Here is a 17308-nt window from a genome sequence, read left to right on the forward strand (position 1 = left end):
ATATTTTTAAATCTTGGTGCATGATAGTTGGGACACCCTGTATAGGTAAGCCATGCAGCGAGGTATTAAAAAACGCACGCCAAATTGTGAGTGAAACGTAATGACACAGAGGCAATTACCCTAAATAGGACGCGAAATGTCGGCTCACCTCGAATAGGTGGTCGGTGAGCTCGGAGTTGAGGAGCTGATCTGCCTTCCTAAGCTTGGCGGGCGCTATCAGCAGGCCCCTCATGAGCGGGTCGATGCCACCTTCCCTGAGCATCAGATGCGGAGCGAAGAAGGCCCTTCTGAGAGGTACGGGGCCTTCGCGTACGGGCCTCCAGTCGTTGCCCACTCGAAGTAGCACAGGGTTTATCAGGAAGTGACCGAAGCGCATGGCCGCCGTGGCGAAAACGTTCACCACCGAAGGGTTCAGGTCTGGTTTGTAGCCCCTGCGGTAAATTCACTCGTAAATCCCCGAGGTGGCGGTTCCGTATTTAAAATAAATTGAAGGAGCGAAAAAACGTTGTTCATCAATGTTAGACGTTTCGACCCCCTTGCGGTAGCCTTGTTTCAAACACTAACAGTTTGTGAACAAGGCTTCCGTACGGAGGCCGGAACGACTTACAATAACAACATATTGGTTGCCGTCCTTCTATTTTTTTACACGAATTGACTACTTGTCCGCAGGCGAGATATAATCGGACAATCGATTTCAGTTCTGTAATTGCCTAGACCTGGGACACGTCCGCGGGCATAACTGCCGGGGGCGTAAAGTTTACTATTTGGTTCATCGAGTTCTGTTCATTAGAGCACGGACGCGGGGTTCTCGTTTGGTTCTTCCTATCGAGGATGCGTTTTCTTCGAAACTCTCTAAGAGTGTCCGGTAAAAGTGCTACAACAGAAATGCTATGGTTGCCTTGTAATGCGTTCATTTATTTAGGTTACGACCGCCAGCATTGGCTACTGCCATGTATGGTGTATAGCATACAGGAAATTGTATAGTGGTGCGAAGGGAAGCACTGTCAAAAATATGTGAAGTCTGCCTCCCGTAGAAAGCCCACGAATCATATTAATATAGATTTTTAGGCCTGCCTTGACTCCTCCCGCGACGGCCCCTCTTCGAATGAGTTGGGCCGTGTCGTAGGTAGAAGTGTGCGTACGTACTTTCTACACTTGGCACGCTTTCTGCTAGAGCTCTGCGTTCGCGGGAATCTGCTAAAAGTAGCCTTCAGAGCCCATTTTCACATCGGACAATGATACATGAAAGCAAGTGCATATTTGGAGGACTGAGAAAAATGTCGGGAAAGTAAATATGTGAAATGTTTCTACATTGTTTCCGTACTAATACGTTTATGTATTCATTTTTTCCTCAATCGATCCCTGCATGGGAGCCACGCGTTGCCGGCGTTCTTCCCATTTGATTCTGCAAGTACATTTAAGCACGCGGTTGCTTCGCTTCTTCGTGTGAATCTGAGATTCTGGCTGAATGGTGCTTTCTTATCAGCAATTTTGCTTTTTCTCTTTTTTATGTGCTCTGATTGCATAGCTTCTGTTTACCCTTTGCATCTCGCTTAATTCTGTAATGTTGCGTGCTATTATGTAAATTTTTCGAAAAATTACATAGTTATTATATAATTCAAAACTGTGACATTTTTTTTTTTTATGTGCTCTGCTTGCATAGCTCTGTTTACCGTTTGTGTCGCGGCTAATTCTGTTGTGATGTTGCGTGCTATTACGTTATTGTATAATGCAACACTGACTGAACATCTCTATACATATTGTACCTGCTAGACTGCACTGTATTCTGCTTGCTATTTTTTTTCTGCATAGAGGATCAATTTTTTTCAAATCGCCTGTGCCAGATAGCACAATAGTCTTTGCGCTGGATTACTCGAAGAGGCGGGCATAACTCACAAGATATCAAAATACATTATCAACTAAATAACAAACTTTCACTAAATAAGTTTCGAACTAATTACTTTACGGCACACAACTCTATCAATGGACTGTAGCCGGCGAGTTCGCAAGACGTGTTCATATGGAACGATTTCTCAGGACGACACAAGTTTTGAGATTTTCATTCCCAAAGCATATGCGACAAAGTAAACTGGGGTTTCAGTATAAACACGCCAAACATCGTACCCTAGATTGGACAGACACTGGGGTTCCAGTTATATATGTACTACAATACAAAAACGGCATTCGGTTAAAAAAAGTAAGTCGAACAACAGTGGTGCATTTATACCGTAGGTTTGACAGCACATATATCAAGATTAGTGGCATCCTCAGAATTTGTTTTGCTGACTCACCCACTACAATTTGTAAATTGCCATATGTGCCGTAAAGTAATCAGTTAAAAACTTATCTAGTAAAATTATGAGAATTGTTACCTCGCTGCCCGCGCACATTTACGGCGCAGTGCTACAGCGTCGGGCTGCTGTGCTTGAAGAACCCGTGTGGCGCGGTTTCAATTCCGCCCAGCAACGGATAAATTTTAATGAATGTTTCATTGAAGAACATCGTGAAGGAGGTACATACACACACATACATACATACATACATACATACGTGCATGCATACGTGCATGCATACATACATATATGCATTTATACATAGGCCTACATACATACATACATGCATTTATACATACATACATACATACATACATACATACATACATACATACATACATACATACATGCATACATACATGCATGGATACATACATGCATACATACATGCATGGATACATACATGCATACATACATGCATGGATACATACATACATACATACATACATACATACATACATGCATACATACATGCATGGATACATACATGCATACATACATGCATGGATACATACATGCATACATACATGCATGGATACATACATACATACATACATACATACCGCAATGTAGGCGAAGTTTCCCAATATTAAAACCCTGTTATCCTTTCTATTCGTGATCGCAGCTGCTTACCTGTAAGGGCCCATGGCGGCCATTCCCATTGGGCCGAATATCTTGGGTAACCAGTGTTCGTAGGTGACGTGCTGCATCTGGGCCCCGACAATCTTGCGCGCTTCCTGGTACAGTCGCTCGCCGTCCCAGTGCGGGTTGATCTCGCTGAGCGCCTCGGCGAGCCGGTTGTGCTCGCGAAACCAGAGCGTGTGCATGGCGAGCAGGCCGAGCTGTTCGTTGGCACGAACGTCGCCCGACAGGAAGCAGTCCACGTCGTTTATCTGCATGCGAGCATGCCGTACACAGTGTGACATGACAAGCTTTTATCTTTAGCACGAAGTTCTTGCAGTAAGAGAAGACAGCACTTAAATGCCACCCCAGAAGCCACAGCAGGCGGTCGTTCAGTGCATTAACTGCAGGGTAAAGGACTAGAAAGAAATTTGGGTATACATGTTCCTGATGAACAAATTCGGCTGATATTCTACCGATGAGCATGTTAGAGAGTCTTAAGTGATTTCGATTTTTTTTTGTTAGGTAAATAAAATTTTCTTTGAGCTTATAGCGTTCAATGTATATTTGCACTGGTTTACGAAACATCTCGTCTCAAGCCTCTTGTATGTAATATATGTGCCTCCAAGGTGTGTTCTCATCGAAAATTTAATTTGGGTAGCTAGTTAAATTATTTTGTGGACGGTATCTCGTCAGGTTGTCTGAAGCCTTTTGTATGTCATTTCTCTTATGAGGCAAGCGAGTACAAATGACGGAAAAAGACGCAGAGGGGCGCACTGAATTCTCAGATGCTATATATATATTGTATGTAGTGTATTAATTCTAGGTATACGAATGGGCTCGATTGAATGGGCTCGATTGTGTAGTACCTTTGAATTACTCAGCTAATGGTCGTGCGTCATTTTTCATTAACATTGTATCACTGCTATAACGTCCCTGCCGCTGCCACGTATGCACTTGCGGCAACATCCTAATGGCAAATTGGAAGCGTTGTAATGAAACAATTTAACTCCCCGTCATTTTCGAGCCTGCGTGGTCGCGAGTGATCTCTGTATACTGTACCGATGATAGTCAAGCAGAACGTGTTCGAGGGGCTCCTCACACGACTATAGTCATCACACATGGCTAGGAATAACCTTTATGAAATCTTTAAAATTATGTATTGGAGTGACCGAAAATGCCCACCTCTGAGTTTCTCTTGCAGTCATTGGGCTGTCCATCGTTGAAAGGTAGCAGATACTTCCCAGAAGGCATGCGGGGTCCCACCCTCAGGAGGCCGCGGTCGCTGGTCAAGTTACGCAGGTGAATGGCCTGCTTGGCTCGGCTTCCGTACACGTTGGAAGCGTCGATGAACGCTGTCAGCTGGTTGGTTTGCTCTCGCGGTGCTAGTGCTCCGTAGAACACCGAAGTGCGCCCCGAACCGCATGCCGTGCTTGATCTGACGAACTCGATGCACCGGTGGCCACGGACACGGCGGTCGTCCTCCGGTACCTGTGTAATATGTCACAGTTACGAGGCGAATGAGCGGAAGTTCTTGCAGGATAATACTGGTTGTGTCCCGATTCTGCCCAGCAATGAGTTTATGGCGCAAGCTGCCTTCTATAGCAGGCTACTCTGACTTCTAGAAGGCAGCTTCGAGCCCCAGATATGGAACGCATTCGTAAGACGCCTCTGCAATAACAATGCAAACTTAGCAGATTTGCTGATGTTGTCATTCTTTTAACAGTGCACTATGTGAGTTTAGGTTTCGCAAAGATTCGCAGGCGGCAGAAAATCTGGCTGTCCGTTTAGAACGAAGTAACGTGGAGCATCGTTATTTCCGCAAGAGCTTTCTAAATAACACCTCATACGGTAAAAAAAGAAAACAAAGCTGTTGTTTTCTTCTAACGATGATATTTTAATATCTACGTAATATATATGTAAAGTAGAAAAGTCTGCGAAAATAAATTCGTGAAGAAGTTCGCGTTTCATTTTGACCATCACCAAGTTGGCCTCATCAAATTGTTGACGTGCCTGAAGCGAGGAAGGACACCTCTGAATTATAATGCATTGATACACGACTGGTCGAGTGTCGTACATATTAAAAAAGGAGTACTGACATTAATTATGTCATTATTTTTGCCATAATTGAAATTTCTGCTGGACTCCTAAACCTCGGAAGAAATACTGACCAACCTGAGAGGGGCTTAATAGTCTTTAGTAATAGCTTTTCTACAGCCTGTCTTAGTTTCGTTTCCCAGGAGGTGACCGCACCGTGACGTCGTGACGCAAAAGGTGGTCATGTGAGAGCAGGACATCGGGATGCTTCGGCACTCCTGCTGCTATGCCTGCTATGCTGCTCCATTGAGCCCCACAACGGGTAGCAGCATAGGAAATGTGCTTCTCGCGCAGCAAAACTAAGTGGATCCACTTAGTTTTGGTTCTGGCGCAGCAAAACTCAGTGAATCCACTTAGTGTTAGCTGCGCCAGAACCAGATTTCAAGCATGAACTAACTAGCCTAACATCGCATTCTGCTGAAGCAGCAGCCTACGAGGCTACCTAGCGAACCAGGGCGAGTGTCAAAACGTCGCAATATTCTTCTCTCACATGACCAACTTCAGCGTCATGACGTCACGACAGAGCCGCCTCCTGGGAGCCAAAACCAAAACTGGTTGTAGAAAAGCTATAATATTAAATTATTTATGGAGCTCTGAGGCTTGAGAATAACTTTTCTGGGGTTTTGAGGTCCAGGACCTTCATCTACCAAAAAAAGAAAAAGGGTCTGTAAGATTGTTATATAGAAGTGCAGTGCGTAGTAAAACTATGCCATTATTTAGGTGTATGTGCCACAAGATGAATATGGATGGAGAAATAGTGTCAGTAATCCTTTAAACAAAGGAGAAGGTTGGCCCTTTGTGTTATCGTACAGATTTTCCCTTCTAATTTCTTTCTTCTCATTCTTGTAAATCTCCATTGTCCTTTTCGTTTCCATTCTTTGCATCCAATTCACGGTCTCTATTTCTCTCACTTTCTTTCTGATGACCCCTGGTTGTCTACTTACAGTTTCGATTATCCTGTACTTGGTTGCCAACTTCCTTGACCTCTTCCTCCATTCTGTGTCCACGCTTTTCATGTAGAGATACTTGTGCACTTTAGCCGCCCATTTATTTTCATCCATGTTCCTGAGCCTTTCTTCAAAACTAATTTTGCTTTGTGCTTCTCTGACTTCAAAAGAGGCCCAACCCATGTCTCCATGCACTGCCTCATTTGTCGTATTACCGTGTGCTCCCAAAGCCAACCGGCCTACTGATCGTTGGTTAACTTCCAAACCCGCCAATATATCCGATTTTAAGCATATAATGGCATTTGCGAATGTTAGCGCTGGCACCATTACTCCTTTCCAGATTCCACGCACCACCTCATACTTATTGTGGCCCCACAGTGCTCTGTGTTTCATTAATGCTGCATTCCGCTTCCCCTTTATTTTCAGATTATCTTGGTGGTTGCTTGAGTAATTCTTTCCTTCGTTTATGGGTGGGTGCTAAGATACCCGCCTCTATCGGGAAACAAGGCATGACGTTGTCGCAGGAGTCCGCGCAGTCGACGGTGTCGATGAATCTCTCGTGGCTGATGGCCGGCATGGAGAAGTCCATGTCGTGGTCGAGAAACTGTCCCCACTGCATCAGCATGTGAGAGTGCTCGGAGTCTCCTTCCACTACCTCTGTGGACACTAGGCCGGTCGACACGGCTCGAGCCAGTGGGAGGCGGTGGCCATTTACCGGTTTTTCAGCGGTCCATCCTGCGGTAATGATAAGATGACATATGCTCAACGCACTCTTCAATCTTGTTAATCAGTTGGTAAATGGACCTCTGGTAAGAAGAAAAAGAAGAGAAGAGGAAAACGAACTAGAAAACCATGATGGATGCCAAATAGATGACGAAGAAATAAACGACAGTCGCGGCTTACTTAACGAAAGAAAACACTTGCTGTAACCAATAGCCATTAAAGCGACGATTACAAGGGTTGACCCTAAAACCACTTAAAGTGCTCACCATATGCCGACGTCACAGTAAACTCCGCTATCTAATGACCAAAAGCAGTGGCAGTGTAGCGAATGCGTTATAAGAACGAGTAGAAACGGGGGACCACCACCGTAATAATAGAGGGGGTCGGTGGAGGGTGGGAAGTGGGGGTGGGGGGGGGGGGGTGGCCTCCATGCAGTTGTTGTAGTCGCACGTCTGCTCTTCCAAGTTGTGTTGCTTATTTGGGAGCACACGTGTGCTGTCTCGGTTTGTGATACACAGTGCCACATGGCTCGTGTTTCCAGTACACATTTACGAATGTAAAATAGAAGGGAAAGAAAAAAAACTCATTATCCAAGTTCTTTTACACACTGCAAACGACAATGGCACATCTCTACGAAACACAGTGGTACCGTATCGTGTTGAGGTTCTTAGCAAAACGCCAGTGGGCAGCGGGGTCTGCTTCTTCCGTGTGCTTGCACAGTCTCTTTTTTTATTTGTACGGTGAATTGTCAGGCCTCTAACAACGTATTGTAAACAAAAAGGACAGTGATCACATATCATTCACAACACAGGGTTCATCACGGCACTGTTTCGCAGGAGCACGGTCCACCACAGTAGCGACAGCGGGCTGTTGAAAAACGCGGAGTCGTGGTAATCGGAAGTGCACGGTGTTCTGAAAAAAAAAAGAAAAAAAAGCGCGAACCTGACGTTGGTATAGTGACGTAGTGTCCACGTGACACTTAGATGAGTTTAGAGGAGTACACGGCAAGGAGAAGAGAGTGGCGGCTGCATTCTTGATCGTCAAACGCCTGTAACCCTGCTTTTATGGAATCATTAAAAAAATTATGGTAGCATGTTCGTTGTAGACTCTTACACAACCGCCACTATATAATACAATTTTGACCTCGGAGTTGTTAAGGGCCTTGAAGATGATTTTCCAAGCTCAACATTTTAGCTTGTTTGGCTAAACTGGGAAATTACACGGATTATATAATTTTTCTGTGAAGTACATTGGTAAACTGGCGGTCATGCCTTGTATTCTGGGCCAGATGCATTTTAACTAGTTTTAATTTTTTTGCAGACTCAAATTCTATCGATGATTCAAGTCCGTTCTGACTAGAGGACCTAGATGAAAGTGCTCTAAAAGGGCAGAAGGCAGCTGTCTACCAATCACACATTCTTCTTCCCTCGCCAGGCTATTGAACATAAGTTTTCTGCACATTAATTTTGAATCGGGCTCTTAGAAATTGAGGATTCAAGTCCTCAACTACTAGTTGTAAATGATCTCCAGCATTTCTGAACGTAGACCCAGGCGCGCTGTGCAACGTTTTGGGCCAAGTTACAGTCAATTTCTTGTGTGTGTGTGTTTGGCATTCTTCCTGGTAAAGGTGCCACTCCATCTTGTCTTTAAATCCTCACACAAAAAGAAAAACACAGAAAATTCTGCAACCCAGAAGCCCCGAGTCAATGACTGCTCTAAGTTGCTTACATTGAAAGGCACCCAGTCACATGACCTGGCAACCCCGGTCATTCATACGACCCAACGTATGTTTACATAAGCAGTACTCATGATTGAACTTTGCTTGCACGCCATTGTGCACTTTTGTTAATTTGCGCCCCTGCAAGCTGTCAAATACATCCTAATCGTTATTTTAATTTCTGATGCGTCGAGCGTGGTGCTGCAAGGATCCGTAATGGTACAAGCCACCGCGATCCTTTTAGACCATAATTCTACATCAACCGCCGCAGAGCTTGTGGCTATTCGGGAAGCGATTCGCCACATCTGTGGGGAACGACCTGAAGAATGGTGCATTTTCACGGACTCAAAGCACGCGCTGCAAATTTGGGGGTGCTCCCTGCGCCACACCGCATATCAGGCTCTGACACTGCAGATCACCGAGCTCCTTTCATGCGCTCAAGAAAAAGACCACCAAATAGTGTTCCAATGGATCCCGAGACACTGTGAGCTTTATTTAATGGTATTGATATGAGTGATGCTGAAGCAAAGCGCGCCCTCAGCAATGGCCTGTGAACTGTTGTGCCCTTCTTTAGACCGGACATCGCGTGCCTCCTGTCCGAATTGATGAGGAGTGGGACGAGAAGATACTGGGCCCAGCCAGACGCTCGCCACGTCCGTATTAAAAGGCTAGGTCCCGCTATGCACTTTTCTGCTCTGCGTGGAATTCCACGCCCTCATACCTACCCGATACACAGACTACGATTAGGCGCCGCTTTCACGCGCAAGTACTTGCACATCATTGGAATGGCAGACTCCCCAGACTGTACAGCGAGTGGTGTTGTAGACTATAGATCATGTGCTCGTGGTGTGCCCTGTGTGGTGTACCCACTTATGCGTTGTGTTCTTTCACCTCGTTTCTCCCATCATCATCCCCCATTGTGACCCTATTTCTTGCCCTCTTCCCCTTCCCTTACGTAGAGTAGCAGGCCAGATACTCCATTTTCCGGCCGACCTCTCTGCATTTTTAATGAATAGCCTTCTTCTTCTTGACCTTACAGGGATATTCCGGTACCTGGGTAACCGCTGCTTAGCGCAGCGAAATTCTACATTTCATAAAGGCATCTCCAGAGGAGCTCTGTGAACTAGTCCTACGCAGTGACCAGCTCACCTATGGGGGTGTTGAATCCGTTCTCATACTCCGCCGGAAGGAGCCTCTCGAAAGGCGTGAGCGAGGCTCCCCACATGGGATGACGCAGGTTGTTGCAGGTGCCGTCGTACGTGCGGAAACGGCTGTGAAAGCACGTGTCGGAGCAGTCCGGCACCTGTCGGTGTTGCAGGCAGCCCGACATTTCAGCCAGAAGGTCCAGGTACCCGGGTGACAGCAGGTTGTCAACCGACGTGTCTGCGCCGTAAAAGCAAGAGAACACGTCAGCTGTTTACTTATCGGCACTGCAACCTCATCCTGCATAGGTTCTTATTTAGGAAGGTGGGGATGCAGAATAGCCGAACATACAACATAATTGCACGCAGGAACAGTCCGGCACGGATTACAAAACATGCATGAGACGGTCGCATGAATATGAATTAAACCCGTAATAAGTAGTCAAGACAAAATATTGCCGCATTGTACTAGAGTCATCCTAGGAACCCCGGAATATCGGTTCTTCCCAAGCTACCCTTCTCTCTGAACTAACCCCCCCCCCAAAAAAAAAATATATATATATATGTATATATATATATATATATATATATTTTACTTTCTTTCTTTCTAGATGTTCACTGCGTTCCTCACCTCACGTGTTAGTGTCACCTGCCCATGACTTAATCGTTCTGTGTTTGAGTTCCAACCATTCTACAGTTAGCAAACCACAATTACGTCATATTCCTTCTGTGCGTAAACTTCATCCTACGCCAATAATCAAATTTAGTTCAAAGTTGAAATTGTGTCTGTCACTTCATCTGTTTTCGAGCAAAAACCCAACGATGTGGATTACTTGAGAAGAGACTTCGGTAAGAGAGAAAAAGCCAAAGAGCAAAGACAGTGGCGATGCATCTAGATGTTCGCGCACCATCTCGCCATGTCGGCATAGATTAGAGTAGTTACTAACATTTCTTTTCTTGTGGTGGTGGGGGGCAAAAATTGGACTAGATTGTACTTTAAAAGAGCGAAATACTGAACTTGCAAGTTTAGAAAACTTACTGAACCAAAGCGGCTTAAAAGAAGAAACAATGGCATTAGGGTAATCGATGACATCATAGTGACGTTTCGTGCATCTGTTTCGGCGAGAAATTTGAAACTGCTTACGGCGACAGTACCAAAAAGAGAGCACTGAAAGAGAATTCTTTATCAGTGGAAGACGACTTAGCGCTTATCTTTGGTTTTCCTTAAAGCGGTCGCCTTTATCAAATCTATGACACGTTTAGCGTGCCGAAGGCAGCGACGCTGTGTATCGCGGCAATCAGCAGTCGTTCGTCTCCTCACCGGAAATGTTGAAACGCATGCCGGCGGCCACCTGCTCCTGGATGATGTTGAGCGCCCTCTCGAAGACTTCGGCGGCCCTGGCCGACCGCTGGGCCTCCGAATCCGGGTAACGGAATATTCGCAGCAAGTGGGCATGCCTGTGGCGCCCTCCCACGGTGCTTCTCTTGTTGTTGAGCAGGTCCTCGAGAGTGCTGTTGACGGCCCTGTCTACCGACTGCTCGGCCTCGTGCAGTGCGGAAAGCACGTACCGGTCGCCAGGGTGCGTGCCGGTGTCCTCCTCGGCGAAATCTGCAAGACGACGTGAAGTAGATTGACGATGAATTCTTCGCGCGCAGCGACCTTCTCGTAGATAGAGCCCTGTGCAATTTGCTTATGAAGAAATTGAGGTCACTATTGAGGTCACTATTGAAGTAACTGCATTGGCTTTAGCGTTACGCCAGGAGCATGACAGGACAGCGACTGGATCGATTCTCTCTGAACAGTAGTATATGTGCGTTCTTACTTCTCTATTTCCCCAGGAACTGTTCGTGCATGTGCTTGCCCTATTACACTTATAACCATTTCTTTTTCTTTTAACACGAAAGTGTTTTATGCCGGGGTCCACCAAGACTTCACTGACGTATTTCCGTCACGGATATGACGTTCTTACAATGTACACGAACATAATACAAAGAAAGAAACCAGAAGAAAAAGTTCCACAAACATGCAAAATTTGGAAATCGAACCCACTACCTCTCGGTCCGCGACGATAGATCGCCGAGCGTTTAACCCATTGCGCCACAAACGCATTTGCAGAGAGCTACACAGACGCGCCTTATATATCTAACACTCCTCCGTGTACCCGCGCCGCCTACGAGCAGAAAAGAGAAGTACTGCATTATGACACTAACGCGCACCGACAGTGAACGCTTCGGTGGTCTCAGCACTACGACGCCTCGATGCCAGCATTCGAAGGGACGCTGGCATCAAGAAGCACTACCAACGCCACCTAGGTGGCGTTCACCGTACTCAGCACAGCGGAGCGTGGCCTCCGCAATTAGCTCTGAAAATGTTTCTGAAGTTGATCGCGGAGGCTGCAATTACGACGCGCTGTACGCGCTGATTTGACTCGGTGATGATTCAGTTACGTGCTTTGTCTTGCGCGTTGTATTAGTGTGTCAGTTACGTGCTTCGTCTTTCGCGTTGTGCTAGCGTGTGCAGCGTAGTGCAGCTTCCATATGCACGACGGTTGCTCATGGTCATCGACGTTGGTAGTCGTGATGGAGGAGACGTGCCACCAGGCGTCAGCGTGGGTGCATCAACGCCTAAGGGCGCTTTAGCCACAAAACACCAATAGACATTATATATCAATGTGCAATAAACATTACACTACTTCTGTGAAGACACGTTTCACTTTCGTGTTCTATACCGATTCCTATATAAGAGGGATCAACCACATTTTTTGGTATTTTTGTTAGCTAGGACATTGAATACTCAGTGGAAAAACCATGCATACTTTACAGCTATAAAGGCGAAGACGACAGACCTCAAAGAATCAATAAATAAATGCGGGAGACATTGGTACGGGAAATAATTGAGGTTACCCTTTTCAGTGCAATAGTGAGAATGTGCACGAAGTGGCGGAAAAATGTATTGAATGACTATAGCCGTTAATAGGCATGCACTTCGTACAGCATGTATAAAAATACTTGTTCATCCATTATTCCTCCGTGCAAGCCGGGATGAAAAAAAAAAAGATCAACGAGGCCTAGTAACACTAAATAAAAGTAGGCCTGCATCTTAATCCACACCATATGGTGGTACTCTGGGTTCATCGGAAGTCATTCAACATGCGCTCAATCCTCTTTAGACAAGAGTTAGCAGCAACTTTAAGCAGAGACAGGTAGCACACAAAATGTCTCACCATAATCGTAGGATGTTGCAGAGGCTATATAGGGTGTTCGTCACGAGCTAAGATGCCAACTTTGACCTTGTGGAAGCTAAACCGTGAAGGGTAGTAGTACAAGTTAAAGCTAAAAAGAACTGAAATTGTGGTGAATTCTTACGTATGGATGATTGCATTAACAACGGCGTTCGCATTACTTCAGACATAAGGTGAACATTACAAATTACCGGTATTTTTAACAATGCCAACCATATGCTAGGCTGTCTTCTGTTCTGCCCCTTCTCTAAAATTACTATTTTCTACAAAACGCTTGTCAAAAGTAAATTTGAATTCACGGGTTCCATAAGAGATCCATTTTCTAATAAACTTGTTACGGCAATTGAACTTTTTTCAAAATAATGCCACCGGGTTTCCTACTAACAACTATAACCACTAGTCTCATGTAATGTGCATGAAAACCACCCTCAAACTGTCCTCATTGCATTCCACCCGAATATCTCCAGGCTTTCCTCGTTTTACTAAATCTACTACCATATCCCACAGCTCTGTCTTGATCTAGTTTCCCCAGCTGTATATACTTATATTTCTTCACGCATCGATTCACAGTAATAACGCCGGTATTAACGAATATTACAAAAAGGGCTTGCTCCTACTTCTTAATCCCACGGGCCTCGGAGCACTATAATCGCCTTGCCGGATCAATCAGTTTCATAAAAGACATTGTATGCTTTCGTGAGTCATTAGCTTATATTGTATAACGAGGAATTCCACGTATAACCAAGAATTTCGCGGTAGACGTTGTTCTCCTAAATCATTAGCGAACATTGTATAGCTAATAATTTCACATGCGTTTCCCCTGTGCAATTCCTTCGGGCGTTGAGGAAATAACTAAACGAAAAAGAAAGTGAAAACGCAAGAAAGACGACGCCAGAGGAGAAAAAGACACGACAAGCGTTTGTCACTTCGTTAATAATTTATTCGTCTTTCTTACAATGTTAAGGCAAACAGCTTAAGCTAAACCTGTGAAAAGCCGTCGCAGTTAAGGCACCTAAATATAGCACCCAAAATATTACGCAGTTCTGCTAAGGCAGTGTATGATGTTTGCTACAAGCACCTTCAAAAATAAGAACATTATATATAGCAGGGCATGTAGGAGGACGTTTATCTAGGTCAATCACTCACAGGAGGCCCTGACTATGAAAAGTAAATTAAAAAAAATGTTTTTCAAACTCATAACAGTAGATAATAAAAACCACCTTGAAGAGCGATTATATCCCATAGTTGTGTTCGGGTCTCAGGAGGACATATGGTGATGAATGAAATAAACTGAATGAAGAAAAATAGCACACGCACGCACACACATGCAAAGGCACGAAGCGCACCAAATCTACTGCGATGTCTTCGTACGAGGAAGCAAACTAAGCACATATGCAGCTCGACTTGATGGGCTATGATTGGTTTTACATGCTAAGCCAGCAGCGCGTGAACGACAAAACAAGGCAGAGCGCAAATCTGACTCGACAAGCGTTGAAATAACCACGTTTCATTGCCATCGAACCGGCATACGTACGCATCGAATGAAGTCAAAGAAAGATACGGCATGGCACCGGTAGACTGTCATCGTGAAGCACGCGGCAAGCTTTCTCTATGACTGCGCAGAAAGTTCAGTTCTTCGCACGAAAGCACAATGGAAGGGGTGCTGGCATAGGTGTTTTCTACCGCAAAAAACAAGCAAAGAAATTATTAATGCAAAAATAACAATGAAATGAAGAAAATGCGGGAAAAACTATCATCACAACGATAATGATGCTTCAACGGAGAAATAATTCGACACCTAACGTCTGTCCGAACAACTACCCAAATGCATTCTACACTTTGTAGCATTTAGCCGTTGGTTCAAGCGTCCTCCCCGTAATGACATAGATCGTACCTCAAAATAGAAAGCTGATTTCATGTTCAGTCCACAGGAAGAACTGACCAAGCATGGACTAGAGATTTCCTCAGTTTATAAAGATCCACGTGCTGTTATGTTCCGGCTTCTGCTTACAATCAACATTAGTTCATTACCACTGGAAGACGGGATACAGTAACACACACAGACGAAGTAAACAGGACAAGCGCCTGCCCTGTTTGCTATGCTTCGCCAACTAGTCCAGCAACAAGTATACTCCATCGTTTGTGAAGTTCAGTGCTAGTGGCCACCGATTTAGGTTCTACTGTCCCGTGTCCATGCTGCGTTGCTCCCTTAGTGAACCACATACCCCGGACGAGTATGTAGAAAGGCGCCGAAGCTCGTCCCATCTCGTTCTCGGCGACGCACTCGTATCGGCCTTCGTCCCGCGGTTCCAGGCGCACCACACGAAGACCATCTGGTCCCGCGCTGAATCGTCCGCCCAGGGGCAGCGGGACGCCGTCCTTACGCCACGACAAGGTGGGCGTCGGATGACCCTCCGCCATGCACAGCACCTCGACGCTGGAACCCGGGTCGGCCTCGGTGTTAGCCGGGGCGCTTACAAAGTGCGGGGATGCTGCGTACGAGTGAGGCACAGTGTAAGAAATAAAGGAAGCTTGGCAGAGATATTGTTGAGTCATCATCATCAGCCTAATGTATGTCCACTACAGGATCTGCGATCTCCAAAGAACTGCGATCTCCAATTACCCCTGTCTTGCGCTAGCTGATTCCAAATTGGGCCTGCAATTTCCTGACTTCATCACCCCACCTAGTTTTCTGCCGTCCTCGACTGCGCTTCCCTTCTCTTGACACCCATTCTGTTAACTCTAATGGTCCACCGCTTATCCACACTACGCATTACATAGCCTGCCAAGCTCCATTTCATTCTCTTAATTTGCAGCTAGAATATCGGCTATCCCCGTTTGCTCTCTGATCCACACCACTCTCTTCCTGTCTCTTAATGTTAGGCCTAACATTTTTCGTTCCATCGCTGTTTGTGCGGTCTTTAACTTCTTCTCGAGCTTCTTTGTTAACCTCCAAGTTTCTGCCCCATATGTTAGCACCGGTATAGAATGCAATGATTGTACAGTTTTCTTTTCAACGACAATGGTAAGCTCCCAGTCAGGATTTGGTAATACCCGCCGTATGCATTCCAACCCAATTTTATTCTTCTGTAAATTTCCTTCTCATGATCAGGGCTTGAGTAATTGACCTGGATAAACGTACTCCTTTACGGACTCTAGAGGCTGACTCACCATCCTGAATTCTTGTTCCCTTGACAGACTATTGAACATTATCTTTGGCTTCTGCATATTAATCTTCAACCCCACTCTTACACTTTCTCGGTTAAGGTCCTCAATCATTTGTTGTATTCCTCCCCATTGTTGCTGAGTAGGACAATGTCATCTGCAAACCGAAGGTTGCTGAGATATTCATCGTTGATCTTCACTCCTAAGCCTTCCCATTCTAAGAGCTTGAATACTTCTAAGAATGCAGAGAATAGCATTGGAGAGATTGTGTCTCCTTGCCTGACCCCTTTCTTGATAGGTAACTTTCTACTTTTCTTGTGGAGAACCAATGTAGCTGTGGAATATTTGTAGATATTTCCCAAGATATTCACGTATGCGCCTTAACTCCTTGATTACGCAATGCCTCTATGACTGCTGGTATCTCAACTGAATCAAATGCCTTTTCATAATCTACGAAAGCCATACAGAGAGGTTTATTGTACTCCGCAGATGGTTGAGTTTATCCCCTTCAGGCACGGCGTACACATTTGTGTACGCGACTTATTTTCGCAATTTCTCTGCAGTGGTGTCAAGGAATAGATCGCGAACATTAAGCTTATAGTAACTTGAACATTCCGTTTACCTAATGCACCTCCATCTTATTTCTGAGTGCAATGTGTCACTATAGACGACCGCTTTGGTGAAGGCACTACCGTGTTTGACGGGCTGTTCGACGTGAAGCGGTTTGGTAGCAGCTGTGAAATAACTTTTTTTTTTCCTTTCTAGTAATACTTGCAGCGAATAATTAAATTGTGTATGTAATTTGAGTGGTTTACTAAATTTATTTTATGAAGAAACGTAGTATAACTGACTGATCACTAAGCAGATATCCGATAACTCTATAATTATAATGAATCATCATAATATGCACAAGGCGTCCTTCCACTATACCTAGATTTGCTTTCAATGGAGCATGCATTACCTTGGCATAAATATTTGTAAATTTCATACATTTATCGAAAGTCTATCATAATTCGTGACTGAAGGGGATAATGTGACAAATCCACTTCCATCCCCAAGGTATAAAAGAGCCCTAACTTGTCTTTCAGTCGATGAGCAATGTCTGGATATGAGATTAAAAATAGTAACTTGGTATTTCTCGTTTCGGTGATATAACGGACGCCTGTAAGACTAAGTCAATCATGTATTCGCACTGCGGTGCTTTTGTTCGTTTGCCATGTTTCCATACGAGCGCTAGGAGACAGAGCCACGTGGGGAAGGCCGCACAGCAGGGAGCTTCAACGTGCGATCAGCGCTGAGTTCTGTCGCCTATGTCTCGTGT

At 45.0% G+C, this 17308-nt stretch overlaps 1 protein-coding gene across 1 annotated transcript in view; it reads right to left on the minus strand.

Moving 5' to 3' along the window:
- Positions 1-17308, minus strand: part of LOC119431477 (peroxidasin-like) — a 67092-nt gene that overhangs the window by 26884 nt on the left and 22900 nt on the right. The window contains 7 exon segments of the mRNA XM_049657873.1: positions 149-431; positions 2967-3226; positions 4140-4445; positions 6489-6733; positions 9588-9821; positions 10902-11189; positions 15048-15314. Coding sequence (XP_049513830.1) covers positions 149-431; positions 2967-3226; positions 4140-4445; positions 6489-6733; positions 9588-9821; positions 10902-11189; positions 15048-15314 — 1883 coding nt within the window.

The sequence above is a fragment of the Dermacentor silvarum genome, chromosome 10 (assembly GCF_013339745.2).
Source record: "Dermacentor silvarum isolate Dsil-2018 chromosome 10, BIME_Dsil_1.4, whole genome shotgun sequence".
Lineage (NCBI taxonomy): Eukaryota > Metazoa > Arthropoda > Arachnida > Ixodida > Ixodidae > Dermacentor > Dermacentor silvarum.